The following is a 27,186-nucleotide window of genomic DNA, read 5'->3' on the forward strand; positions in this document are numbered from 1 at the left end:
AGCCAATTTGCCTGTTCAATTTATTAAAATAGCCCAAGGAATGATCAGTCTGATCATCCCTGGCCTCCACACACCGCAAGTCAACTAGATAAACTGTCTGACCTTTTGAACATAGAGAATCCTTAAAGTTCTATATCAAACACGTAACCTGCAAATCTAGAGTGATGGTCAGTCTGTTAATTTGACATTTGAATACACAGGACACCAGAAATCAACTCTGCCTACTCAACTCATTGTAGGAATTATATTTAATTCCTTTTGAGGGCTCTGAGGTTTATTCTTGTAAAATAACCTTCTTTTTTTTTTTTTTTAATGATCAAAGTGCTTTACATAGGAAACAGGTAAAGTACCAATGATACCAAAAAGTGCACTTGTATGAGTGTAAATAAAAGCACTATTTCCAGAACATCTGTCATCTGAGTGTCTCCGAGTTTTTGGTGCCCTTTTTTGGGGTCTGATTTTACTAATTTTAAGTAAATTTGGTAGTTTTCAAAGAGGGAGCTCTTTTTTTTTTTTTTAACTGTCAGTTCCTTTATCCATTCCTTTCTTTTTAATTGAGTTATAATTGACATATAATATTATACTAGTTGCAGGTATACAACATAATGATTCAATATTTACATATATTATGAAATCATCACCATAATAAGTCTAGTTAACTAGACTTTCGTGCCTTTTTTAAAATTAAAGGTATTAAGGAAAAGCTGTCTCCAAACACAATTCACTAGGTAGTGATTAAATTACTATTCATTTCCTCTTGTATACTTTTATTACAATAGTTTTGAAATTTTGATGTCTACCAGATTCTTCTGTGAAGCTTATTTAAAACATACCTGCTGTCTACCCTAGACCTACTAGATCGGAGTCTCATAGGAGCTGAGGCCCATGGGTTATGAGGGTTTCGCAAGATACTGGGTGGCTCTGGTTTGCTCTGAGTGGGAGAACCACCGCTCTGGGTGAAAAGGGTGCCAGTAAGGAAAGGAGGTGGCAAAAGAACAAGGGGGGGAAATTAAGAAATTTCTGATTAAAAGAGAAAATTTTCAAAAGAAAGACATGTGAATAATGACATTCAGTCCTAGTCGGTGTCATTTCTTAAAGACTATTTCTCTACAGACTAGAGAGGAGAGATTAGAATCCGGCCAGTTCAGAGGTTAAAGCGTTAACCAGCATGTCAATTCACTTGTCCTCAAGATGTGTGACAGGGAGCAAAGGAGAGTTCCTATCAGTGGCTCCGAAGAAAGAAAGTAAACACTCCCAACATGCACTGAGGCACAGGGAGTGGCTCAGGTTTCTAACACTTCCCTGCTGTGGCGAAAAGGAGTAATAATTAACAGTTTCTTGGGCTTGCTGTTCGTGGGAGGGGCACTGCCAGGCTCAGAGGGAGCCCCGCCCGGGCAGGAGTGTGTGCGCCCCTCCTCCCGCGCTTGTCTCCGACCCCAGCTCCACCTCCGGGACAGGTGAGCAAGCCCTGACTCTCCAACGAAGATCAGAGTTTGGAACTGAGCAGGGAAACACACTCTCCGGAGCAGGTTCAGCTCAACAACGAAGGTAAAAATCTCCCATTCACAGTGTAGCAGGTGAAACATGGGGGTAGGGGAAAACAAAAACCCTCTAATCTACTCCCTGAGGTCAAGTTGAGGACAAGTTGTTAGAAAGCAAAATCCATAGGGAGCCAAGTTTGAAGGTGTGCATGTGTCAGAGCAGCCCGAAACCCGGACGTATTTTCCTTTTGATTTTTTCAGAACACCCTTTCCTGACCAAGGTAAGCATATGGGGAGGGTGAGGGGAAGAGGGGAGGGCTTGAAGGTAAGTGTGGCCACCAAACCCTCCTCCCTTTTCTGACAAGTGTCATGAACTCAAGTTCTTCACCTGGAATTGTGGTTTGCCTGGAAAAGATACTAGACTCCTGCATTACTTCCCCCTTTCCCTCAGTACTGTTATGGTTACAAGGTTACATTCAACCAGCAGACCTGAAAGGTCTTTTTAATTGCGGTTCAGCTAAACTTTTATTATTTTCCACAAATCAACAGAGACTTCTCTCTCTCTCTCTCTCTCTCTCTCTCTCTCACACACACACACACACACACACACACACACACACACACACAAAATTGAAAAGGATTTCTGATATAATTTAAGACTGCCCCAAACAATGAAAGGATAATCATAATTAAATGAGAGTCCATGAGTTAAGGGTCCAATTCTGAAGCAAGAGAGCTATAGGTTCAAATCTTGGCTTTGCCACTTACTGGTTTGTCCCATAGCAAGTTACTTAACCTAGCCAAGCTTCTGTTTGCCATCTATAAAGTAAGCGTCATAACACTATCTGCCAATAGGGCTTTGATGGGAATTAAACACTTAGCAAGCCTTCTATAAATAGCTATACATAGTGCCTTCAATTAGCATTAAGAAATGTGCAGCTCTGCCAAAGGGTCCATGTCAAGGAGGGTGAGTGAACTAGTGAGACCAGACAGTGTGGGGGTACCGTGTTGAACTGGTTTCCAGTGAGTGGGTCCAGGACACGTAAGCAGATGGCAAGTGGGCAAAGCTACTCATTCCTCTGAGTAGCAATGAAATTATCTGGCTTCTTGCCACTTTTCCAATAGAGTATGTAGTGGCAAATTCAAACTTTTTGCTACTCAATCATTTTTACTTTGGGGAAGTCTCACTTATATGAATATGTTATTTCTAACAAGAAACAATAATTTCATAATAGGAGAGAAACACTCAACCCCCTGTTGTAGAACTCATCAATTTTGAGTTTTATTTATGAGACTGCCCCTGAATAACTTTGATAAAATTAGACCATATAGTCCATGTTCTTACATTGTAGCACATATTGTATTGTTTGTATTAAAGTGATATGGACTTTTATTTGTGTTTACGGACAAGAAACATAAACGAATGATACCTGTGTTCTGCTGGTCTTTACCACTTAAATTATAGGGAAGTGAACTTACTTTATGATTCTTTAAAGGGCATTTTGGTTAATGTTGCTGATGGTTTTATTAATGTGGATGACTTTGAGGAAGGAATAAACTTAGTAGGTGTGACTAGCAAAGTATTTCCAATTATGACATTTTATCTTTTTATTTTATTAATATAAAACAGTTAAATGCTTTGCAATTGATCCTAGCTTAATATTATCATTGTTTTAATGTATTCAAATTGCAGAGTTGAAAATCTGCAATGTATGTACTGTGTTTTCGTTTTGTTTGTTCGAGTTTTTTTTTTTTTGTTTTGCGGTGGCTTTTTGTTTTTAGAGATAGAAGGAACTTTTTTTCTTCCAGTTTTATTGAGATATAATTGACATACAGCACCGTATGAGTTTAAGGTGTACAGTGCAATGATTTGACTTACATGCATCATAAAATGATTACTACAATAAGGTTAGGGAACATTCATCATCTCACACAGATACAAAATTAAAGAAATAGAAAAACAAATTTTTACTTGTGATGAAAATTCTTAGGATTTACTTTTTAACAACTTTCATATACAACATACAGCAGTGTTAATTATATATATCATTTTGTACATTAAATCCCTGGTACTTATTTATCTTATAATTGGAAGTTTTACCTTTTGACTACCTTCATCCAATTCCCCCTCCTGCCCACCCTTATAATGGGATAGTGACTGGAGGATTGGAGATAGAATTCTAAAGCCAAGTAAACTGAACTGTACTATTATATTGTACTCTGGGGCTTGAATCAGTTTAGTGTAGTTTAACTAAAAACTTGTAAAATAATCCAATCTATTTAGAATAAATTATAGTACCAGTGTTTACTAAACAGTTTTCAAAGAGGAAATATGTCTTTATGCTGCATAAATATTGTTAGAATTTAAACAAGTTATCAATATTTGATTTTTGTATTCCTTAATAGGCATATATCTAAATAGCAAACAGTAGCCCCAACTGAGATAAATCCATTAACCATATTTGAGAATAATTTGAGATTTATTTATTTAACCACATAACCAGTTATAAATCTTCCTAAAGTCTATTTTAGTATACAAATGTTTTTCTACTATTTCTAATGCTTATAAGATTTTGTGATAAACTATTAAATGTTTTGGTCAATCAGAAGAGATAGAAGTAACCAGCAGTGATTAAGAAAATATTAAGTTTTCTGGTTACATTTAAAATAGTATAACATATATGTAATATGTCTTTTTAACATGTAATTCAAGGTTTCATAATTGATACTTGTTTTAACTTCCTAAAGTAAGATGCATCCTATACCTTTCATCAAAATAGAAATCTAGTGCTAATAGTCAATTTACTTGTACAGATTCTTCGGTTACAATGCAGACAGGGAATTTAGGGTTGTTAGAGATACATGGGCTTCATATAAAAGTTTAGATTTTTAAAAATAGTCAAGTAAAGGTCAATTGAAAATACAACCTCTGAGAAAGAACTTCTTTTGAATGTTCTCTCTTTTCACTAAAGTCTAGGGTTAGAGAGGATTGGATCTGTTGGAAAAAAATCAGTCTTTTAAAGCTATCAAGTAGAGTGATTTCATCATTTCATAACATCGTCTCAAGTACCGAACAAACCAATACTACTGCTTTCAGTAGTTGAACATGAAGGTGTCTCTCTCTTAAGGGATGAGGGTGTTATCTTAGTAGCTGAGATGGTTGAAGGACATCGCCATCATTATCCCAGAGTCTAGGAAATGGAGCTCAAGAGGAGGGCTGATTCTTTTGCAGCCAACAGATGAACAGGAAAAATTGAGCCATGGCCCCTGTGAAGTCAACCTTAGAATTTCCTCTTGGAAACCCAGATGAAGCAGAGACTCTTGAGCTGTGCCATAGAAGCAATTCCAGAAGAAGCCATCGGCAGATGGAGTAGCTCCTTCCCAGACTGAGTGGTGGCAAGATGCCTTGAGTCCTGAATGGCTTCCAACTAGCTCGCTTCTCCTACTGCTCCTGCTTTTCTCACCTCCCTGAGGGCACTCTGGGGAGAATGGAGTACAGGGCATTAGTGCCATGTAAATATACAATAGCATACTAAATGTTTGGCATTTCAAATTAGATTCCACTGGACTGACTGTGATGGTATACTCACATAGAAGCCTGGTTGTTTGATATTCATCCTGTTTATCCTGTCTTAAATTCAAGCACTGTAATACAGTTTTGTTTGTATCTCAAACATTCCCTAACTGCAATCAATATCACTTAATAAAGTGATAGTGATTATAGTCCAATGCTCAACTTTTACCATCTCTGCAAATGACACACATTCCTTAGAAAAAATATGGAGCCAATTATTTCCCAGAAACCATACTTTTCTTGACTCTTTTCTTGTTTTCTAAGAATTGGATAACAATTAGAATTATAGATGTTTTGTCTTGTTTCCTTGAAGTGATGTAATTGTATACGGGTCTACTCTTCTGTACTACAAGGTTCCACGTCAGAGCTTAGAGAAAACAGCTTTATTTTAGAGGTAAATACATATTTGTAACTTTCCATTGCTTCTTCAGGCCAAAATAATAATTAAAACAAAACCCACCATGCATACAGCCGTTAATCTTAATTCATAATTGAAATACACACTCGCTATTCTAATGTTATACTCTCTGCTCTTTTTTCTTTTTTTGGAATTTTTATGGTGTGTGTTATTAAGATATGTTCCTTGTATATGACTTAGAAAGTACATATGAAATCAAAAAGAAAATAATTATCACTCAATTTCATAGATCTCAATTTTACTGTTAATATTTTTGTACATCTCTCCACATCTTGAATATACAGATATTCATAATTTTATATATGTCTTCTCTACATACTTGCATATATACATTCACTCTAGGAGATACAAAAATGAAATGAGCAATCATCCTGTTCTAGAGGAAATCAGGTAAAATAAAATATGATTAGGGAGAGAAAGTAGTAAGTAATTAGAAAGCTGCAGATATTTTGCTATCAAAGTTCAAAGGCAGGAGAAATTCCCTTTGGCTGGAGGACCCAAGGAAATTAGCACATGTATTTTTTTTTTGGTTCATTGTAAAATCATGACCACTTTGACACTTCCTGCACGCAGGGGCCTCAGGAATCAGGAGCTGCAGATACAGATGCAGGCTACACTTCCTGGCTAGCACAGCAACAGCACAGAGAGGGAGCTCATGAAATATTTGTTGATATACAAAAGAGTGAGCCAAGTTTCCCACTTTTAAACAAGCAACCATTTAATTAATCCATGCTTGGACCAAGGAAGGTACTTTAAATGACCGGCCCTTTTGAGTTAACTGGGCTTCACCTCCCATCCTCTGGCCTCATTCTGGCCAGTCCAGGCAAGCCCACATCTAGGCAGGATGCCGAGCAGGAAGAGGTGAACCACTGATGCTCTCAGATGCTCTCTGTTCTCAGCGTTGCCCAGATACTGGTGCTGACTTATTCTGCTTTCTCAGGTTCCTGAACCCTGCTGCCTGCTCAGACTGATTCTATCTTCCTGGTCTTCTCTCTTCCCTGTTGAGCCTCCAAGGTCTGTTTGAGCTTAGACCTGCCTAGCACTTCTAGGACTGTTTATTTCTCCAGGATTTAATTACTTGCCTATTTAATTCCACATCTCTTGAGCTCTACTCTGTCTGGACATAATTAAAAAATAAATAGCCAAACATTAAATAAGTGATCTTATTTCATACACAATCTAAGTAATAAGCTCTGGCCCCAGGATGGGAGAGCCCTGTATGATTATCCCTCCCAGTAAAGTATATAGATTTTTAACAACTACCTTCCTCCTCAAGTCATAGTTTGTTCTGTTCTACCAAAATAATTGTGAACATTCAAAGTAAGACCCTTAGGCTTCTAGACCTGTAATTTTTCTTTTGTTAATAAATCTTTCTGCTAATCACAACCTCTGGTTATCCTCCTCTTAAGCCTTTTGAGGTAACTAGCTCAGACTCATAAATTTACCAAGTCTTTATAACTTAGAGGATATTCACAAAGTCATTACCAGATTTTAATTTGCAGTGAATCATGGTTAATGGGAATGGAAACTATTGGAATTCATAGATCTATTTCTCACTTCAGCAATTAATAATAAAATGGGACTTTTACTAAATCACATTTTTACCTTTCAGGTATTTCAATTGTTTGAATATTTTGCTTAGCCAAATTTTGGATTCAGACACGGTCAATATTATCTCCTATTCAATTAGCATATACTGCTTATGAAGAAAAATTTTATCCTATTTTCATTTTTCTTTCATAATTTCCATTCAACTCTCCTTATTTCTAGGGTCAGAGAATAATGTAAGGGCTTTTGAAATTGTTTTCTTTTTAATTAATTAATTAATTTTTGGCTGCACTGGGTATTCCTTGCTGTGCACAGGCTTTCTCTAGTTGTGGTGAACAGGGGCTACTCTTTGCTGCGGTGCGCAGGCCTCTCATTACGGTGGCATCTCTTTTTTCAGAGCACGGGCTCTAGGCGCTCAGACTTCAGTAGTTGTGGCACGTGGGCTCAGTAGTTGTGGCTCACGGGCTCTAGAGCACAGGCGCAGTAGTTGTGGTGCATGGGCTTAGTTACTCCATGGCATGTGGGATCTTCCCGGACCAGGACTCGAACCCATGTGCCCTGCATTGGCGGGCGGATTCTTAGCCACCAGGGAAGTCCCAGGGCTTTTGAAATTGTTTAATCACATCTTCTGAAGCTAGCTATGATTTGCTTCAGCACAGGTCATGAGTTTGACAATATAATTACATAGCGATTTTTGCTATCTTTAATGATACATTAGCTAATTGTTTTTATGAGCACAAATAGAATGGAGCCAATCAGAAAGCCACTGCCATGATTCTTCAGCCCATCACTGTCAATTTGCACTTTGTGCTTCTTCAGTTCAAAATATCCCCGACTTCTAGTCCCAGCTAAAATATCATATTAACTATGAGGTCAAGAAAAAGTTTTATTAATAGTAATTAGTCCTTTGGGTCACAGCTACAATTTGACATTTAGTCAGTCACTCAACAAATATTAATTAAATCCCTTCCATGTTCTCGCCAAAATTCTAAGAACTGGATGTACCCAGGTAAACAAACAAACAAACAAAAAAGCCCACAACCTAAACAGTTCATGTTGTAGTTGGGGAATACAGGCAATGTAAATAAATAAGATCCTTTCAGATACTGATGTGTACCTAGATGAAAATAATGCGATAATGACTGGCTGAGACTTGCTTAGGGAAAGCCTCTGAGAGGAGAGACCCAGGGACTGAGATCCGCATGATGGGAAACAGGCAGCCACGTGAAGGTCTGAGGTAAGGTGCTCCAAGTAGGAGGAGCAGCAAGTTCAAATCCCTGAGGCAGGAATGAGCTTAGGGAGTGACTGAAAACCAGAAAGAAGGCCAATGTATTGATAGATGAAATGTAATCAATGAGGGAAATAATGAAGGGAATGAATACTGAACAGATTGACAGGATCTTGGGGTCATCATAAGGAGGTTATATTTTATTCTAGTTCATTCTTGGAAGTCTTTGCAATGTTTTAATCATGAAATGACAAGATCTAATTTGCTCTTTGAAATTATCATCCTGGATACCATGTGGAGAATGGAATATGGGTCACGATGTGGGTGCAGGGAAACCAGTCAGGAGGCTGATGCAATAATCCAAGAGAAAGATGGTGGTGGGTTGGCTCAGAGTGGTAGCAGTGGAAACAGAAGCTTTGGAGTTACCTATTGGAGGTACCAATAGGACTTACTTTCAGATTGGAATCTAGTTATGATGAAAGAGGAGAAAATAAGACTGAGTTTCAGTTTTGGTGCCCAGTTGGGTAGATTGGAAAGAATTGTGGAGGAGGAAATTCTGGAGCATGGGAGAAAGTCAGTGATTCTGGTTTGGCCATGTTGACACTGAGATGCCTGATAGACATCCAAGTAGAGATAAAGTAGGTAGTGACATGAGTCTGGAGCTCAGCAGAGAGGCTGGGATGGAACTGGATTAGATTAACTGGAAGAAAGTATAGTTAGAGAAAAGAGGATGGCTGAGGACAGACTATTAGAACTAGCCAGCATTTTATATAAAGGAAGAAGCAGTAGAGAAGACTAAAAAGTTGAGACCTGTGAGAGCAAGGAAATAAAGTAAGGTTGTGTGATTGCTGTTTTGTCTCAAAAGTCTCCAAAAAAAGTGTATCAGAAGGAGGGGACAACCAACTCTGTCAATTGCTGCTAAGAGGCAGAGAAAATGAGGAGAGAAAATGAACCACTTGGCAAGATATAGGGTGCTGGAATGTGGAAGGAGAGGTACAGGAGAAATAAAAGTATAGAAATGAAGAATAGATGGTAAATAATTTGGATCCAGGAGGGAGAAGGTTATGTTTGGGTAGCAAGGTGACCACCTGGGGGGGGGGTGGACCTCACTAGGGAGCATCAGTAACTCTTTTTGAGGATGATTAGAATGACAAAGTCTAGGGGCAAAACTCAGGTTTTAGAAGCAAGAGCAAAGGCTACATAACCAAACAGCCCAGACCAAATCTTGTGACTGAGTAATTGGGATTTGTTGGGCTCTTGGAGTTTGCTGTGTCTCTGTCCCAAGGGAGCCTAAAATGCCCTTGTAGCTTCTGACCTATACAGTTAATTTGCCTGGTTGGCTAAGCTTCTGTCTCTTCTGTCATGAGTCCTCCACAAAACCCCCTTCCAATGATGTGCTGTCAAAGAGGATGACATTCCCAACTAGAGGAGCACTACTTTTTGAGCAAGAGGATATGAGTAGAAAATTAGATAAGGTATAAATCAATCATGACAATACCAATGGACAGCAGAAAGCGGCATCACAGCAGTGTAGAACAGGTCATGGGGAGATTGATACGATCCCACTTGAGCAGATACTAGAACCTGCAATGATGAGGGAAAAGGAAATAGTGAGAAGAGACTTGATGACACGTAATTCCACTAGACTAGAAGGCCTGGTATTAAAGAAAGCTTCAATTTTGAGTTGGGAAATGTAGGTTTGGGTGAAACTGCAGAAAGCCTGAACGTCAGGTTAAGACACTTGGGCTATATTTGCTAAGAACGAGATCCCAAGGTTTGTGAACAAGATGATGTGATGATCAAAATGGTAAAAGCATAAAGGGAAACTAGTCAAGCATTCAGCTTGACTATTACAACTTGAATATTACATTATGCCTGTTGAGATGTGCTCATAGCTCAGTATAAGGAAAAACTATGCATCAGGATTTCGTGAGGATAGCTTTTATCTTTTTTCTTTCTTTCTTTTTTTTTTTTTTTTTTGCTGGTATTCTCCTGAAGAAAGAAAACATAGAATGTCTTTCACACAGCTTACCCCAACCAAAATCAAAATGACCTGCTTCAGAAGGAAAAGGAGGAAATTCCTCCCCTTTTTTTAAAAAATAAAAAAAAATTGAGTTATTTGTAGTGAGGTGGATGGACCTAGAGTCTGTCATACAGAGTGAAGTAAGTCAGAAAGAGAAAAACAAATACTGTATGCTAACACATATATATGGAATCTAAGAAAAAAAAAAGGTCATGAAGAACTTAGGGGCAAGACGGGAATAAAGACACAGACCTACTAGTGAATGGACTTGAGGATATGGGGAGGGGGAAGGGTAAGCTGTGACAAAGTGAGAGGGTGGTATGGACATATGTACACTACCAAACATAAGGTAGATAGCTAGTGGGAAGCAGCCGCATAGCACAGGGAGATCAGCTCGGTGCTTTGTGACCACCTAGAGGGGTGGGATAGGGAGGGTGGGAGGGAGGGAGATTCAAGAGGGAAGAGATATGGGGACATATGTATATGTATAACTGATTCATTTTGTTATAAAGCAGAAACTAACACACCATTGTAAGGCAATTATACTCCAATAAAGGTGTTAAAAAAAAATGGAACTTTTCTCTCTAGCCTACTTTTTATCCTGGCTATAGTTCCTATGATTCTATAGGCTTGAAGCAATGATAATTAAATATTCTATTTCTGCAAAATGGAATGACTAGAAAATATTATATAAAATCTCTGGTTACACCCTAATGCCATTTATATGGAGACATAAAGGAGGTTATTACTCATGTCTGACCACAGTTTCCAGAGCCTGAAGGAGACTGGAAGGATGTTACATCACACTTAATCAACCCTGCAAGTCAGAGCTTGATTTTGGCTGCCTGGTAACTTCAGGCTGTGTTTGTGAGATGGGACAGGGTTCAGTCAGTTTGAATTCAATTGCTGGAATAGAAGGAATATGTTCCCTTGCACAGAATCATACAGGAGAGAATTTCTTCTAGAAATACTCCAAAAACAGACTTACTAAACTGCCTGATCCTTCCTTGCCTTGGGCCACAGTTTCTCTAGTTTTTCAGTTTACACAGTCCATGTTCCTTTTTTCTGCACAGCACCAAACATGGCCCTAGGATTTCTTCTCTACTTTAGCTAGCTTGTATTATCATGTTGCCCCCCAAAATTTCAATGATTGCAACATGCCTCTTTTTGGATCACATAAGCCTTTGGGAATTTAATATCTTTTTAAAGAAAATAACACTGAGCTGCTATATAAACAGAAGTTTAAAACTAAATGAATTTTTTTAACAAGTCAATTTTATTTTACAAATAAAATTTGGAAATTTTATTTACAGGTATAACAGGAAGACATGTAATTTTTTCTCAAAAATATCTAGAAATTTTACTATAAAATATAAAATCAGGAAGGCTTCAGAAACATTATTTCAACTAGACAGAATTCCTCATGGGCCTTCTCTTTTTTCCTTTTTACACTTCTCAATAAAGCGTAAGCTCTGTACCAGGAAGCAGCAGCTTCAAACACCCTAAGCCCATCTGTGCATTTATAGATGGAACAGGAGGATAACTTTTTTTGTGTGTGTGTGGTACGCGGGCCTCTCACTGTTGTGGCCTCCCCCATTGCGGAGCACAGGCTCTGGACATGCAGGCTCAGCGGCCATGGCTCACGGGCCCAGCCACTCCGCGGCATGTGGGATCCTCCCAGACTGGGGCACAAACCCGTGTCCCCTGCATCGGCAGGCAGACTCTCAACCACTGCGCCACCAGGGAAGCCCGAGGATAACTTTTAAATCACTAAAACCTGGTAGTATCGGAACTGTGGATAAATGCAAAAATGAAGAAAATTCTTAGCATGTATTCCAAATCAAATACTAAAAATTCAGAAATAGGACTCCTTATAAAGGGAGTTATGCCAAATTCAGACATACTGGATCACTGCATCACTGGGAGCGTGGCTAGTACAGCCGTGAACTGGGAAGTGATTATCAGCACATCTCTGGTCCAGGATTTCACTTATAAATTTGCAAATCAGTAGCATTTATCATGGGCCAACATTGCAGTTTGTTTTGTCCTTTGTTAGAAATCTTCCTCCATCCCTGTCTGCCTTTCTCTCTCCCCTTCTCTATCACGCAGTTGTCAGTCTCTTGAATTGATTACCAAGGGGAAAACCATATGTCAAGCTATGTATTTCTGGCTCATCTAGTACTTCTTCATATGCCCTCTTTATCCTCTTTCTTTAGATGGTCAAAATTAAATTATATGTTCCTCTTCCTTTACTACTATTTTCCATAAATTATATGAAGAATATAATTTTCAGTTTAAAATGGGAAACTGATATCAAAAGAGAATAAAATAGATTTTTCTCAAAAGCATGTATTGAGTAATAAGAATGGAGTAAAACATCTAAACATCTTAAAGCTATATGGAGGTGGGGGAGGGGGTGGGAGGGGACGGGAAAAACAACACAGTATTACTTGTTCCCAAAACAAATTATCCTGTGAATAAACATGAAAAGCAGGTTTAGAGGATGCCATTAAAAACCCACTCAAAGTGAGTTGTAGTTAGAACTCTGAACTTATCCTCAAAATTAATTCCCTTTGGCATAGGAAAAAAATCTTTTAAAAGAATCTTAGAACAGACAAATTTATAGAAACTCAAACCCTTTTCAAGCTGCAAAAACAATGCTGGAAAGAAAAATAAGAGGAAACCCTAAAGACATTCAGACCTTGCTTCAAATTATTTGTTCCACTACTTACTAAGTGAAATGGAAATAACACCCCTACTTTGCTGGCATGGTCTGAGGAGTAAATGAGATAACATCCATCAAATGGCCGACATTCAGAGTGTAGGATCCAGAGTAGGCACATGGTAAAAAAAAAACTCTCTTTCCTCCCGGCCCCTCCAACCCAACCCTCATGCCCATACAAAAAACACTACTTAAAAATTCTCCCCAAAATATTTTTATACAATAGGGACACAACAAATAATTTCAGTTTAAGGCAGAAACTGATTTATGAATGCATCACAGGAACATATCATTAATATTATTCTAATGTTTTAGGGTAGCCTCAGATGATCTCAGAAAGGGGGAGAAAATGACTATGATGGCTCACCAGTCCTCTTCTTGGATCTTCATCAATGAGAGGACATTCATTACCAGGTAACTGTACACCTGTATTATATGTTATTCTAGTTATCAGTTGTTTGTGGATTACACCTTTTGTGTATTACACATTTTGTCATTCTAAGCTTCAATTTTTTTTTTTTTTTTTTGCGGTACGGGGGCCTCTCACTGTTGTGGCCTCTCCCGTTGCGGAGCACAGGCTCCGGACACGCAGGCTCAGCAGCCATGGCTCACGGGCCCAGCCGCTCTGCGGCATGTGGGATCTTCCCGGACTGGGGCACGAACCCGTGTCCCCTGCATCGGCAGGCGGACTCTCAACCACTGCGCCACCAGGGAAGCCCCCTAAGCTTCATTTTGAAAGCTTTAACTGTATTGGAAAAACTTGGAAAATGGCATCATTACATTTTCTAATTTTTCTCATCTGCTATGAAGAGACCCCAGTGAATTAAATGTTATAAAAAATTATGAGGGCTTTGTAAAATATTTCAGAAAATATGATATAAAGAGTGCCTAAATTTGGGTCTTCCATAGGTGTTATAATAAAGTCTAAATGTGTATCAATAAAAAAAGCATGATGTATGACCCACAAGATCAATGATATGAATCATCAGTTGAGACACTGAATTAGAAATTGAATAAATACATTCCTGAAGACTGAAAAGCCATAGCCTATCGTGGAACGATCACTCATATTTCATAAATAGTGGTCTAATTTCACCAAAAGCTAGATTTCTATTTTAATAGTTGTCACAGTTCTCAGGAACAGCATTAAGTAAAGGATCCGAGGCTCCTCATAAATAATATATCCAAAGAATTAGCCTATGGGCCTAAACCAGGCTCTCCTGGCCTCTCCTTCCCTCCATTGCTCCTCAGGACATACTTCATTTTTACCATTTCCCTCTTGATGTTAGATTATGCAATAGATGGTCAGCAGCTATGGCTATTTTCTTATACGCAGCAGATAGCATCTTATGCTAGTTTAGGAATAATAGAGCAGGGATTTGAAAACTGTAAGAGTAAAGATAAGAGACGAACCTGGCTGAGCTAGAGCAGAAGCTGAAAAGGGAAAACACACAACGGTAAGAAAAAAAACAAGTCGCCCTGGAATGTGATCCATGTCTTACAGGGAAGAGAAACAAAGCCAGATAAATGACAGAGGAAAGTCGTATAAATGATGCAGGATTGCACAATAGGAAAGCAAAAGGAATAAATATGGTCAAAAATGGAATGAAAGCCACAGCTGGAGGATAAGCATGAAATATAAGAGGCGGGAAGAAGGCAGGAAGTAAAAGATAGAGGAGTTACTTATTCATTCCTCAGATACTTATAAACTGCTTCCTAAAAGCAGTTTATACTCCTGTGGACCTTGAGCGTTCAGTAATGAATGAAACAAAACCCTTACCCTCATGGGGTTGCCTCCTAAAAGAGGGATACAGTCAAAATGTAGGATAAATGTAAAACAAGATGCACTATTAGGTGCTGAAAGATATGAAGAATAAAAATAAAGCTGGAAGGGGAGTAATGATTGCGGGGGGTAGAGAGCAGTGAGTTGTGATTTCATATAAGATGGCCAAGGAAGGCCTCAGGAAGGAGGTAGCAGTAGGGAAAAGCCTGAAGGAGGGAAGCGAGTGAGCTGTGTGGGTATCTGGCTGGGAGCCTCCCAGGTCCCCTTCCAGGAAAGGGGACACCAAGTTCACAGCCCTGAGGCAGGCACACGCCTGTAAGGGTGCAGGAAACTGGTATGGGAGCCTCCCAGGTCCCCTTCCAGGAAAGGGGACACCAAGTTCACAGCCCTGAGGCAGGCACATGCCTGTAAGGGTGCAGGAACCTGGTATGGGAAAGTGAAATAGGGAGGACAGTAGGAGAAGGTGAGGTCAGAGACAGAATGGGACCAGAATATGTAAGGCCTCATAGGCCACTGAGACTTCGTCTTTCCCACTTACAAGATGAGAAATCATTGAAGATTATTGAGTACATGAGTGACTGAATCTGTCTGGCTGCTGCTTTAAGAACAGACTGAAGAGGACACAAGGATAGAAGCAGAGAAACTATCGAGGAGCGGATAGTCCAGAGTAGAGATGATGGTGGCTTGGACCAAGGTGGCAGGGGTGGAGGTGGAGAAAAATGCTCAGATTCTGGGTATATTTTGAAGGAAGAAACAATAGGATTTCCTGAAGGATTAGATGTGGGTATGAGAGAAAGAGAAAGATTAAGGATGATTCCAAGGATTTGGGTCAGGAAGAATGGAGTGAATACTTTCTGACATTATAAAGACTACAGGAGGAGCAGGTTTGGGGTAGAAGATCGGGAGTTCAGTCCTAGACAAGTTACATTTGAGACTGACTAGTGTCACCAAGGGAATAAGTGTGATAGAGAAGATTCAAGATCCAGGGTTAGAAAAGAGTGAAAGGAAAAGTAGGAAACAACAAGGCGAGCAGTAGTACATTGGATGGAAAGTGGGCAGAAGGAATGTGGACACTGAACAGAGAGGAGGGGCAGTGATAGAGTGGGCAAGTATAGAAAACACCGCTTGGGGATGTCAAGGTAGCTAAAGTGTTGCTGGGGATACAAGGAGAAGAGGGAAGTTGAGAAAATGGGAAATTGAAATGAAAGGCAGAAATTAATTTTTAAAATAAGTGCAGATGACTGATAATGAAAGTCAGAGAAAGTAACATCCATATGAAACCAAAGGGAAGAGAGATAGAAAGATCCTAGAGAGAAGTAAGAGATGGACATGGTAACAGGATGGACATTGTTGAGAGGACCTGAAAGATGATGGTTTGGGAAGAGAAAATGATGAAAAAAGCATGTGAGTCATCTGTAGGGGAAGCAGGAGGCAAATGAGATTCAGGATAGAGGGATGATGGAGAAGATGGGAGAGACTGTGAAGAAAAGGGAAGACGCTCACGAGAGAGTGACAGAAAGGGCAGAACAGGGTAAGAGCCCAGCACAGCCCTGAGAAGGTCCCCCTACCACAGTGCCTCCCCCCAGAGAAAATTACAGAAACATTGAACAAAGGTGTCTCCAAAGACAGTAGCCCTGGGTCTACACCAGTGTTCCTTTTTGCGTAAATGCCTTCTGTGCAGTGTAAGTTTAACCAGCCAGGAATACAAATTTACCACACTGGGAGGGAAGTTTCGAGAAGAAACCATACACGGCATAAGAGAAGAATGTACGAACCCTTGTACGTATTTTCCTGTTATTCAACTCTGCTTGACGCAGGTCAGCCCATGGAATCCTGATTCTCACCTCCCCCCGGCCCCGCCGTCAGTGCATTGCTAAACTACTCCTGGGGCCACCTCTCAGTCGGAGGTTGCAATCTTTTCTTTTTCATCTACTTCAGCTACACAGCTGCTCTTCACCTCTTGGATTCCTGAGAAAGCAAGGTCCTTTCTCACCAAAACCTTTAGATTTACCCTTATGATCAGATTAAAAGGCACCCTAAGCAGGCACCGCATGATCCAAGTAGCAATTCACAGTCCCCTTCTGCACTCACGGGCATCTCCATGACCTCTCTTCCCCTATAAAACCTCAAGACAAAGGTCAGAGAGAAGTCCCAGTGCCCTCCCTAACTCATGTCTGCTCCAAGGGGTGGTCCTGTCCTTCCCAATCCTGCTATCGGTTCACATGTGTTTCTCTTTATTCTCAGGCCTTGGATCTTCTGTTTCTCTAGAACAGCTTTCTTCCACCTTCATGAAGCTCTTTGTTCTGTTCTTAATTGATTTATGTCGATCTCATTTGTAGCCATGAGCAGCTGATGGTAACTTCTCGTCCTGGACACCACATTCCTTTTATTCATCTGTGTAATCACAGTATGAAAATCAAGAATTTTCACTGAAATAAACACCTATTCCATACACCAGTGATTACCAGGTCAACTTTCGTTTCCTTTGTAATATTTTATAGTTTCCCAATCTCAGTTTCTCACTTTTCCCATGAAATCCTCCCTGAACTGCAGTAAGATTTTAATTAGCCTGTTAATTACTTGTGTATTTGTTCTTTTACAATATTTACTTCCTAATTATGAAAGTATCATTATTTTATAAATTATTGTATTTTATATATTTATATTATAAAAGCTGAGAAAATATAGAAACATATAGATTGAAAGAATAAAGTTATCCATAATCTTACTACTCAGAAAATGTACTATTTAATTTTGTCATATTACCCATATTCTAAGGATTTTATTTTATATAGTTGAGATCATTCTATATCTTGTTTTACACACCTGGCATTATATTACAAATATTTCCCCATACTATTAAAATAATCTTCCTAAAGATGATTTTAATGATACTATATCACTCAACAATATAGAAATGTCATAATATAATTTCTTTAATTTTGACCTTCAAGATGGCTCCAACATTTTGAATATACAAGGACTAGTTCACAGAAGTGTAATTACTGAATCAAAGTATACAAGTAAATCTAATGTTATTGTTACAAATTAGCTTTCTAAAATAGTTTGATGAGCTGTCTCTCCCACCAACAGCTTAAGGCTTCTTGCCTTGTCTTTACTGCCTCATAACAGATGCCTGGTTTCCCAAGGTAGAATGTAAGCCCCTTGAAGGTAAGACCTAAGTATCTTTTGCATCCTCTTTCCCAAGGTGAGGTACCTGGATGGCCTTGATACATGAGATGATTTTAGGTTAAACATAAATAATTGGTTTTTATTTGAACACTCTTGGAAAGCATTAGAAAAATATAACTAGCACATGAAATCTTTGATTTCACAAACATTATTTCTCAGGACAGATAAAAGCTTGCTTAGTAACCAAGTTACTAAGTAACTTGGTTGGGTTTCTGTCACTCACAACCATGGGTCCTATAACTAATGAAAACACCCATCCTGAACTACATGCTATCAGAACACTCTCACTTTCTAACGTATTATATTTATTTATTTTATTCCCCAAATAAGACTGAAAATTTAAGGGGAGAGGGTAATGTTTCATATATAATTCTGCAAATATTAATGCAATAAGTAATACATAATTGTTGAATAAATATATAAAAAGAGGAACATCAACTAGAAAAATATTAAGTGATAACAGATTATACTTGGAGTTAGCCAAACTCATAAAAGCAGTACATGAATAATTAGTTTTGAACAGCATATCCATAGCCCTCAGCCAGACTGTATCAATCACTTTCCCACAAAATAGCCTTGAAGCCAGCATTTTGTAATTTTTTAATCGCTGAAAATATTTTTATACATACATTCTAATCGTTTAGAATATAAGAAGAGAAAGAAAATGAACAAAATTTGAGAACCTATGTGCATTCCCATTTTATAACTGGCCTACAATGAAATATGTTAAAATGAAACCACATATTCTGGGGGAGGCTATTTCCAAAGTGTCTGCATTTCTAGTGACCCTTATTTTGTGTCATATTTTGAACTGACTGAATTGGGCACTTGCAGTTTATCTTCTATACCACAGATACACTTTCAGACCCTAGTATCCATGTATTATTGGTATTCCAGGTGGTAAAGTAAAATAATATAGCATTTACACAAACACTGGACTTGAAGATAGCATTCCTCAAAATGTGGTCCAGGGGCCACCCGCCTTCCGATCAAGATGCTTATTAACAGTGCAGATGCTGCGCTCCCCCTCAGAGCTAATCAGGTGATTCTGAAGTATTACTGGAGTCTAGAAACTACTGCTCAGAGGAGGAAAGGCTTAAAGTTTGAGAACTTCTGCCCACCTGAAATAAACAAAATTTCTGGAACTCAGGGAAATCTTTACAAAATAGTCACCAAAAATTATAATGATACCATTGACTACCTATGATATCCAGCTTGTCATTAACCCCTCCATTCTTTTTTTTTTTGCAGTACGTGGGCCTCTCACTGCTGTGGCCTCTCCTGTTGTGGAGCACAGGCTCCGGACGCACAGGCTCAGTGGCCATGGCTCACGGGCCCAGCCGCTCCGCGGCATGTGGGATCTTCCCAGACCGGGGCACGAACCCGTGTCCCCTGCATCGGCAGGCGGACTCTCAACCACTGCGCCACCAGGGAAGCCCTCTATTCTTCATTTATTCACTTAAGTAGTTATTCAGCTCCCATTCTGTGACAAGCGTTGTTCTGGCAAGACAGAAATCACCAACTTATTTGCGATATTTATTTTCATGCACAGAAATACATGAAAATGCTGCAAATTAATAGGAAAATAGACCTTCCTTAATGAAAATTTTGCTTTCAGCAAACATATGATCCATGAAATAAGAGATATTGATTTAATATCACAGTAAGCAATATAACATTTATGTCTTACTCCTGGATAAGAATTTTCTGAGTTTAGAAACTTCCCTGACTGAAGGGTGTTGGCATAAGTTAACTCCATGCGCAAATGATTAAGATTCCAGTTGCTCTTTCCTTGCCTGGGGTTGTCACTGCTCTGTTGCTTCACGTGGTAAATATTCTAAGTGAGCTGAGTATTAAAAAAAAAAAAAAAGTGGTTCCCTATGGTTGCTTTCAAAGTGCTTTCACTTCAGGTCTTAGGCTAAAATCAGGGCATTTTAGGGGTGAGTAAATGCCAATCCTGAATTTGAAAAAAGAGTTCAAATCCAGTTCTAGAATGTAGATCAGATTTCACTCTCGGAACTTGTTAGATTTTTTTATTCTCCTACTTAGGAACCTAATACAAACCCTTGCAGGCTGCAGCTCTTCCAACAGTGGCCACAAGGCCCATGTGCATTCCTGTCCTTACTAACTAACTCTAATTAGCATGATGTAATAAATTTGAGCAGAAAGTGCATCACTCCAAACAGTTCCTTTTGCCAAGCATGTTGGCCAGTACCCTTTGCTGAAACAAAGAAAGCAGCCACCTGCACCTCTGAGCACAAACTCAGCACAAAGAGCCAGTGTTCCAGGGGCTGCGTCCTACCTGGCGGGCAGAACCAGAGGGCAGTGTTTGCCCAGGTCCCATGGCCTGGGTCTTCTCTGGATCAAAGGAACTGGCGCAAACACTGCAAGCCTCAGCATGCCCTGCAGGTAGGTGTATAAAGACAGGGCCACACTCTTCTGAAGACCTTTGGACTGTTGTCTTTAATAAAGGATAAGGGAGTCCTCCCTGACATATTTTGATAGGAGTCAGGATTTTAAAATAAGCCAGGGCAAAAAGTTTGAGACATGTGTAGGACCATCTCCTTTAAAAATGAGGAACCTTGGGCTTCCCTGGTGGCGCAGTGGTTGAGAGTCCGCCTGCCGATGCAGGGGACACGGGTTCGTGCCCCGGTCCGGGAAGATCCCACATGCCGCGGAGCGGCTGGGCCCGTGAGCCATGGCCGCTGAGCCTGCGCGTCCGGAGCCTGTGCTCCGCAACGGGAGAGGCCACAAGAGTGAGAGGCCTGCGTATCGCTAAAAAAACAAACAAACAAACAAAAAAACCAATGAGGAATCTTTTTCTATGTGGGAGTTTTCCTTTTAAATTTATGTAAACATTCCCATTATTCATGTCTGGTGACCTAGTAAAAATTCATTTTTATTGTGAGAAATTGGATATCACAATTTTACATAAAGGTCAGTAATATCACCCCCAGACTAGTGAAAAGGGTCATTAAGCTTTATGTCAGATATTTTTCAATGAATATATATTGTTAACAGTCATTGAGCATACCAATATGACTGCTATTCACAATAAAATGTATCTACTCCACATTTACCTATTTTATCACTTTAGTCCGTTAAAAAACAACAAGATCATCTGTCTGCCCAATACCCACTGAAAATGTTTCAATAGAAAGTCTGATGAGGTCAAAATTCAAAGACTCCAGAAATAGATGACACAGAGTTTACTTGAATTTCTGGTCCTGTTAGCTATGCTGGTAAAAGATCTTTCCCCTCTAAATGTTGCTCAGCATTCAGTTTCCTATATTTTACTCCCTAAACAAACAATTGCTGAGAGCACACCATTAGTCAGACGCTGACTAGAAGCTGGGGTAGCAATTTTGAGCCAAAACAGACAAGAGCCCTACTCTCATGGAGGCTGGAGTCTGAAGCCACTAATCTCCAACTTGAGCCTTTATCAGAATCTCTGGAGAGCTTGGTAAAATAAAGATTGCTGGGCCCCATTCCCAGAGTTTCTGATTCAGCAGGTCTGGAGTAGAGTGAGCACTTGCACATGTAAGTTCCCAGGTGGTACAGATGCTACTGCTCTGGAAATCACAGTGAGACCACAGCTCTAAAAGCCTGGTAACAAAATGAGGTCAGTGTTCAGAAGGAAAAGAACCAAGTTCTACGAGAAAATAAGGATCTAGCCTAAGCAGGGAAGTCTAGAGATCTGAAGGTGACGCAAGCTAACAAGATTAAGAGAGTCAGCAGGAGAGCACTCCTGACACAGGGAGCCAGCCTGACATCTTCACGGCCAGAGGGAGCACAGAGTTCCAGCCAGTGAAAGTTCCCAGAATTGTTGAGGTGCAGGACACAGGAAAAAGCATCTCTGGGGCTTCTCTGGTGGTGCAGTGGTTGAGAATCTGTCTGCTAATCCAGGGGACACGGGTTTGAGCCCTGGTCTGGGAGGATCCCACATGCCGCAGAGCAACTAGGCCCGTGAGCCATGGCCGCTGAGCCTGCGCGTCCGGAGCCTGTGCTCCACAACAAGAGAGGCCGCGATAGTGAGAGGCCCGCGCACCGCGATGAAGAGTGGCTCCCACTTGCCACAACTAGACAAAGCCCTCGCACAGAAACGAAGACCCAACACAGCAAAAATAAATAAATAAATTACTAAACTCCTACCCCCAACATCTTCTTAAAAAAAAAAAAAAAGCGCCTCTGTAAAAGAGGCTAAAGAGGAAGAGAGACCAAGCAGGACTTCACCTGCTGTGATAAGGATTTGGGGTTTTTATACCAAGAGCAGTAGAGAGACATTTAAGGATGTTAACCAAAGCAGATGATATGCTTATGTATGTTCTACATACTCTGGATAGAGTGTGAAGAGTAGATGGAGGATGCCCAGAATAGAAACAAGGAGGCCGCTTAACGTATTTTTTCCAATGTAAAGAGAATCAGTGGTCAAAGTCATGGCGACATTACAGAAGAGCACCATAAAAGCCCTGTAAGGAAAGCCCTGTCTGTAGTTCACGCTCACATAGATGACTCCGAGGATCACTGACCACCTGCTGTGTTTCAGACACTCTAGTAACAATCCGGATGGTCCAAGTGGCTGAAAGCCATATCAGTCTGAAAGGCTTAACAGAATAGTTTCTCCATCTCAGGGGAACAAGGGGCATCAGACGGTGATGTCAAGGTAATCATCCTCAACCAGCACAAAATTTCCCAGCTGTTCATACACAAAGCGTGTTCTTTTACCATCAGCCTGCATCTGCTCCAATCATGATGCGTGTTGTGTGACACATCTGTGTTTACTTTTTAACTAGCTTTAAAAAAAATATCTATAGGGCACGTATTAGAGAGACCTAAAAGTTTAAATCATGGAAAAATGAGAAGCAAGATCCTAAGGGAAGCTAGAAACCAACGTAATTGTTTCATTTCCTCATTTCTACACCCAGCCCCACAGCAAGTCCCATCAACTCCACCTCCAATATACAACCACTTCTCACCATCTAGTCCAAGCCACCACTATCTCTTGCCTGGACAACTATTACTGCCTCCTAATTGGGCTGCCAGCTTCCATTCCCTGTCCCCGTAATCCATCCTCCCCGAGCAGCCAGAACGTCTCTTTACAATGTCGTCACGGCGTCCTGCTTAAACCCTCCAAAGCTTCCTATTGCAGACTCCTTACCATAAGAAGTCTCTCTAAGGTCCAATGCGATCTGGCCTGGAGAACTTTTAGAACCTCATCTTGAGCCATTCTTCCCTTGTTTTTCTCCTTTAAACATGTCAAGCTTAGTGCCGCACACAAGATGTGGCACCGGCATCTCTTGCTCAGGACACTTTCTTCGACTCTGCACAGGGCTATAGCTCCTTCCCATTATTCAGGTGTCGGTTTAATATTTCAGGCCTCCTGATCACGTTCTCTAAAATGCCCTCTTTCATCTGCTGCATCACAGGATGATGTTTCATTGTTATTATGGCACTTACCCCTATGTAAAATCAACATATTTCTTTATTTGCTCTTTTGTTTTGTTTTTTTTTTTCTATCTTCTTCCTCCAGAAAGCAACTCCCATCACTGCACGGGCCCCATTGGTTTTAAATATTGCAGTCTCCCCAGCATCTATTACATTGTCTATTACACAGTAATCCCTCAATAAACTTTTGTTGATGATGAGTGAGTATGGGAGTATTAGCATCAAGGAACTAAATCAGGACTTTAGTATTTTGGCTTGACATATGTTACCCTTAAATACTGTTTCATACCTAGTGGCAAGGTGATTATATCAGGGCTTCTCTCCATTTTAACATACATGCAAATTTCCTGGGGATCTCGGTTAAAATACAGATTCTGATTTCTAACAAGATGCCTCCCAAGTACTCAGACAATATTTGGATAGGAGTCACCCTTGAATCCCGTGATAGAACAATGACCTCCTAAAGATGTCTACTTCCTAATCCCCTGAACCTGTAAATATTTTACATTACGTCACAAAAGGGAATTAAGGTTGCAGATGGAATTAAGGATGCTAATCCATTAGCATCCCTTAAATTTGGGAGATTATCCAGATGGGCCCAATGTTATCATAAGGGTCCTTATGTGGGAGGGTAGGAGAACTATGTGAAAAGATTCCATGTCAGAGTGATGGAGTGGGAAGGATTGTATAGCCAATGCTGGCTTTGAAGATGGAAAAGGGAGCCGGAGGCCTAAGAATGTGGGTAGACTGTGGAAAGTGGAGAAAGCAAGGAAATGTATTCTCCCCTAGAGCCTTCAGAAGAAGTACAGCCTTGCTGATACCTTGGTTATAGCCAGTGAGACCTGTAGAACTGTAAGATAATGTTTATGTTGTTTAAAGCCACTAGGTTTGTAGTAATTTGTTACAGCAGCAATAGGAAACTAGAACAAACCTCCTCCCAAAGAATGTCTGCAAGGACAGTGTTCTCTGGCCTCTTACTTCAGTAACAGAGGAGGAAAGGGCAGAAGTGTTAGCAGGCTGGTTATATGTAACTATTTTAGTTTCAGTTGGAATGTCTGCCTGTTTCAACCTGCAACCTGCCAGTTGATAGACTTCCCTTCCCCTAAAAGAAGAATATCACCATGATTCTCAGCATCCTGAGATCTAAAAGATCTCAAAAGTGTGGTCTCTGGGACTTCCCTGGTGGCGCAGTGGTTGAGAGTCCGCCTGCCAGTGCGGGGGACGCGGGTTCGTGCCCCAGTCCGGGAAGATCCCACATGTCGCGGAGCGGCTGGGCCCATGAGCCTAGGCCGCTGAGCCTGCGCGTCCGGAGCCTGTGCTCTGCAACGGGAGAGGCCACGGCAGTGAGAGGCCCGCGTACCACAGAGAATAAAAAAAAAAAAAAAATGTGGTCTCTGGACTAGCAGCACCAGAATCATCTGGGAACACGTTAAAAATGCAAATTCTCAGGACCCACACCAGACATAACTCAATAAGAAACTTTGGAGGTGCCCCTCATGATCTGTTTCAACAAGCCCTTCAGGTCGGGTTTTAGAACCATTTATCTAACATAGCACATCTACCACTGTGTTTCATATTGTCCACACATTCAGGGCACATAATTATTCTGTAGTTTTCAAACAGCTTTTTCTTGGGCACTAAATATTTCTTTGTTCTCTCCAAAACCATCAGCTACAACAAGAAACAGACTCTTCCATCAAAGTGGAGGTAGTTTCAAGTCGCTACTTTGGATTAGAATAGAATACAAAAATCAGTACTAAGTTGCAAATAGTGTCAGGGCTGCGAGCCAGAGACCATACTTCTCTGTGTTTCAGGCCAGAAAAGGAGATTGTAAAGCATAGACTTCCCTCATTCTTTCTTCCCTGTCCGCAAACTCCTTGGGCTGCCCTTAGGAAGTCAGCTGCACGTGATAACAGAAACCAAGTCTGATGCGGAAGCTGCTCATTGCAGCCACCAACTGGAATAATAGACTGTGAATTTTTAAAAAATCTTTTTCATAAAAATCTTCAGAAACCAAACCATAGAGGGAAAGAGAGTAGATAAGTGTCTTCCTTTATCTGAGGTTGTTAGAAAACAAGCTAGTGTGTTAAAATATAAAATCTGATAGTTATGCTTATAAAGGAATTCTCTTCAAAATCAGTTCTAAAGCACATTCCTGTCTTCTTCAGAAGCACGAGCATTTTAATAAATGATACAATCCTTCTTTGCCTCTCCCTTTTTAGACCCTCTTCCATGTCTTACCAACATCTAGTGACATTGTTCTGAGTAGCTACAGCTCCTCTCTTAAACAGTGGAGTTTTCATAATCAAGAAAACATTTGGGGGGTTTTTGTTTTCTATCAAGCAACTAGCCAACAGTCACTTCAAATTTCTTTTTAATATTGTGAAATTATACCTTAATTTTTAATCCTTTTGCTTTTATCTGAGTTCTAGGTGTTAAGGACCTGAGAGAAGTGGATAGATGTATTCATTAATAGCTCCAGGGCCATTGTTTACAGGGGTAATCTTAAAAAGATGTATACCTCGGAAAATACAAAAGTCACAAAATGGCCAAAAGCAGCCAGAGGGTGGGAGGTGAGACAAGTCTAGTTATATTACCTTACTGATTAATTACTAATGGATTTCAGGAAACTCCCAGGGCCTTTTTATTATCAATTGTCAGCACGGACAGAGACTTAGGGTCTAGAATAGAACTGCTTGGAAGAAAAAGATAAACAAATCACAGGCACCATCCTCCTAACCCCCAGCAACAATTAATGATACTTGAGCAGAGTTGCTAAAGCTGTTGAAAACCCTTCCTTTTCAAAAACGGCAGCCCTTTGAAGGAAGTCGGGAGAGTTCAACAAATTCAGGGCTCCCTGATCATTTTAGGTTTTGCATTTTTGCTTCCATCGAGATAGCCCTTCCCTTCCCAGCTTCTCAGTATTCAAACTGTGGAACCCAATCCCTTCATTTGCAATGGAAATGAATAACCTACTTTGCTAACTGAAGAAAGTCTCTAAGCAAAGGTTGAAAAGCAGTCTTCTTTCCTCATCGTTTGAGCCAGGAGATGAGGCCAAAGACAAAAAGAAATGGAGCCGTAGCCACTTATGAAAGAGGGGCGGCAGGAGTTTGCAATTGTATTCCAGGATTCAAGTTGACAGTAACGAAGGATAACGTGGGTTAAGAGAATTCTGCTGCTGCTTGCAGACATCAGTAATATGGAATGATGGTTTGTCTTGGCAAAGAGCTTAATGATAAGGCTTTACTCGTTCTTTTGTCCGCATATTTCCTGGTTCCCCTTTCCAAAAACATACAGAAGTTCATATTACATGTTTATGGAAGAAAAATTATGAAAACATTATGACTGTATTATGCACTTACTATATAGAGTTTGAAAAGTATACAGAACTACAACACATAAAATAAAACATCACAACCGTAATTCCCAGAAAATGATCAATTTGCTATCTTTACATGTTAATATATTTTTTGTAAAAATAACTCTGAGTTAAGTTTTAAATTCAGTTTTTTGAACCTGACATTAAATAGTTAATCTCATTGCTAAAATGTAACATTATGAACAAAATTGGGAGGGGTGACTGTATAAAAGAGCAAGCTAGCAGTTTTATTCTGCCTCAATTTCTCATCTCTTTGAAAAGACTCTTTCGAATGTTTTAGGTTCCTGCTCTTAAACATGGTAATACAAACAGCAGGATGCTGTCTCTAGTGCTGCTGTCACTATCTGGTTCCGTGGCTGCCTGGCTGGGAGCCTGAACATTTTTCAGCAAGTC

The 27,186-nt window shown here is 40.1% G+C and overlaps 1 protein-coding gene across 4 annotated transcripts in view; it reads left to right on the plus strand.

Moving 5' to 3' along the window:
* Positions 1 to 1,408: 1,408 nt before the first annotated feature.
* Positions 1,409 to 27,186, plus strand: part of RASSF6 (Ras association domain family member 6) — a 64,183-nt gene continuing 38,405 nt past the window's right edge. For 2 of the 4 annotated variants that reach the window (XM_060012388.1, XM_060012389.1), the window contains exons 1-2: positions 1,409 to 1,548; positions 13,310 to 13,408. In XM_060012388.1, the coding sequence (XP_059868371.1) occupies positions 13,344 to 13,408 (65 nt within the window). In that variant the 5' untranslated portion in view covers positions 1,409 to 1,548; positions 13,310 to 13,343. Of the gene's footprint in view, positions 1,763 to 13,309; positions 13,409 to 27,186 lie in introns of all 4 variants that reach the window. The other 2 variants (XM_060012387.1, XM_060012385.1) reach the window with 2 other exon arrangements.

This window comes from Delphinus delphis, chromosome 5 (assembly GCF_949987515.2).
Source record: "Delphinus delphis chromosome 5, mDelDel1.2, whole genome shotgun sequence".
NCBI classification, from domain to species: domain Eukaryota; kingdom Metazoa; phylum Chordata; class Mammalia; order Artiodactyla; family Delphinidae; genus Delphinus; species Delphinus delphis.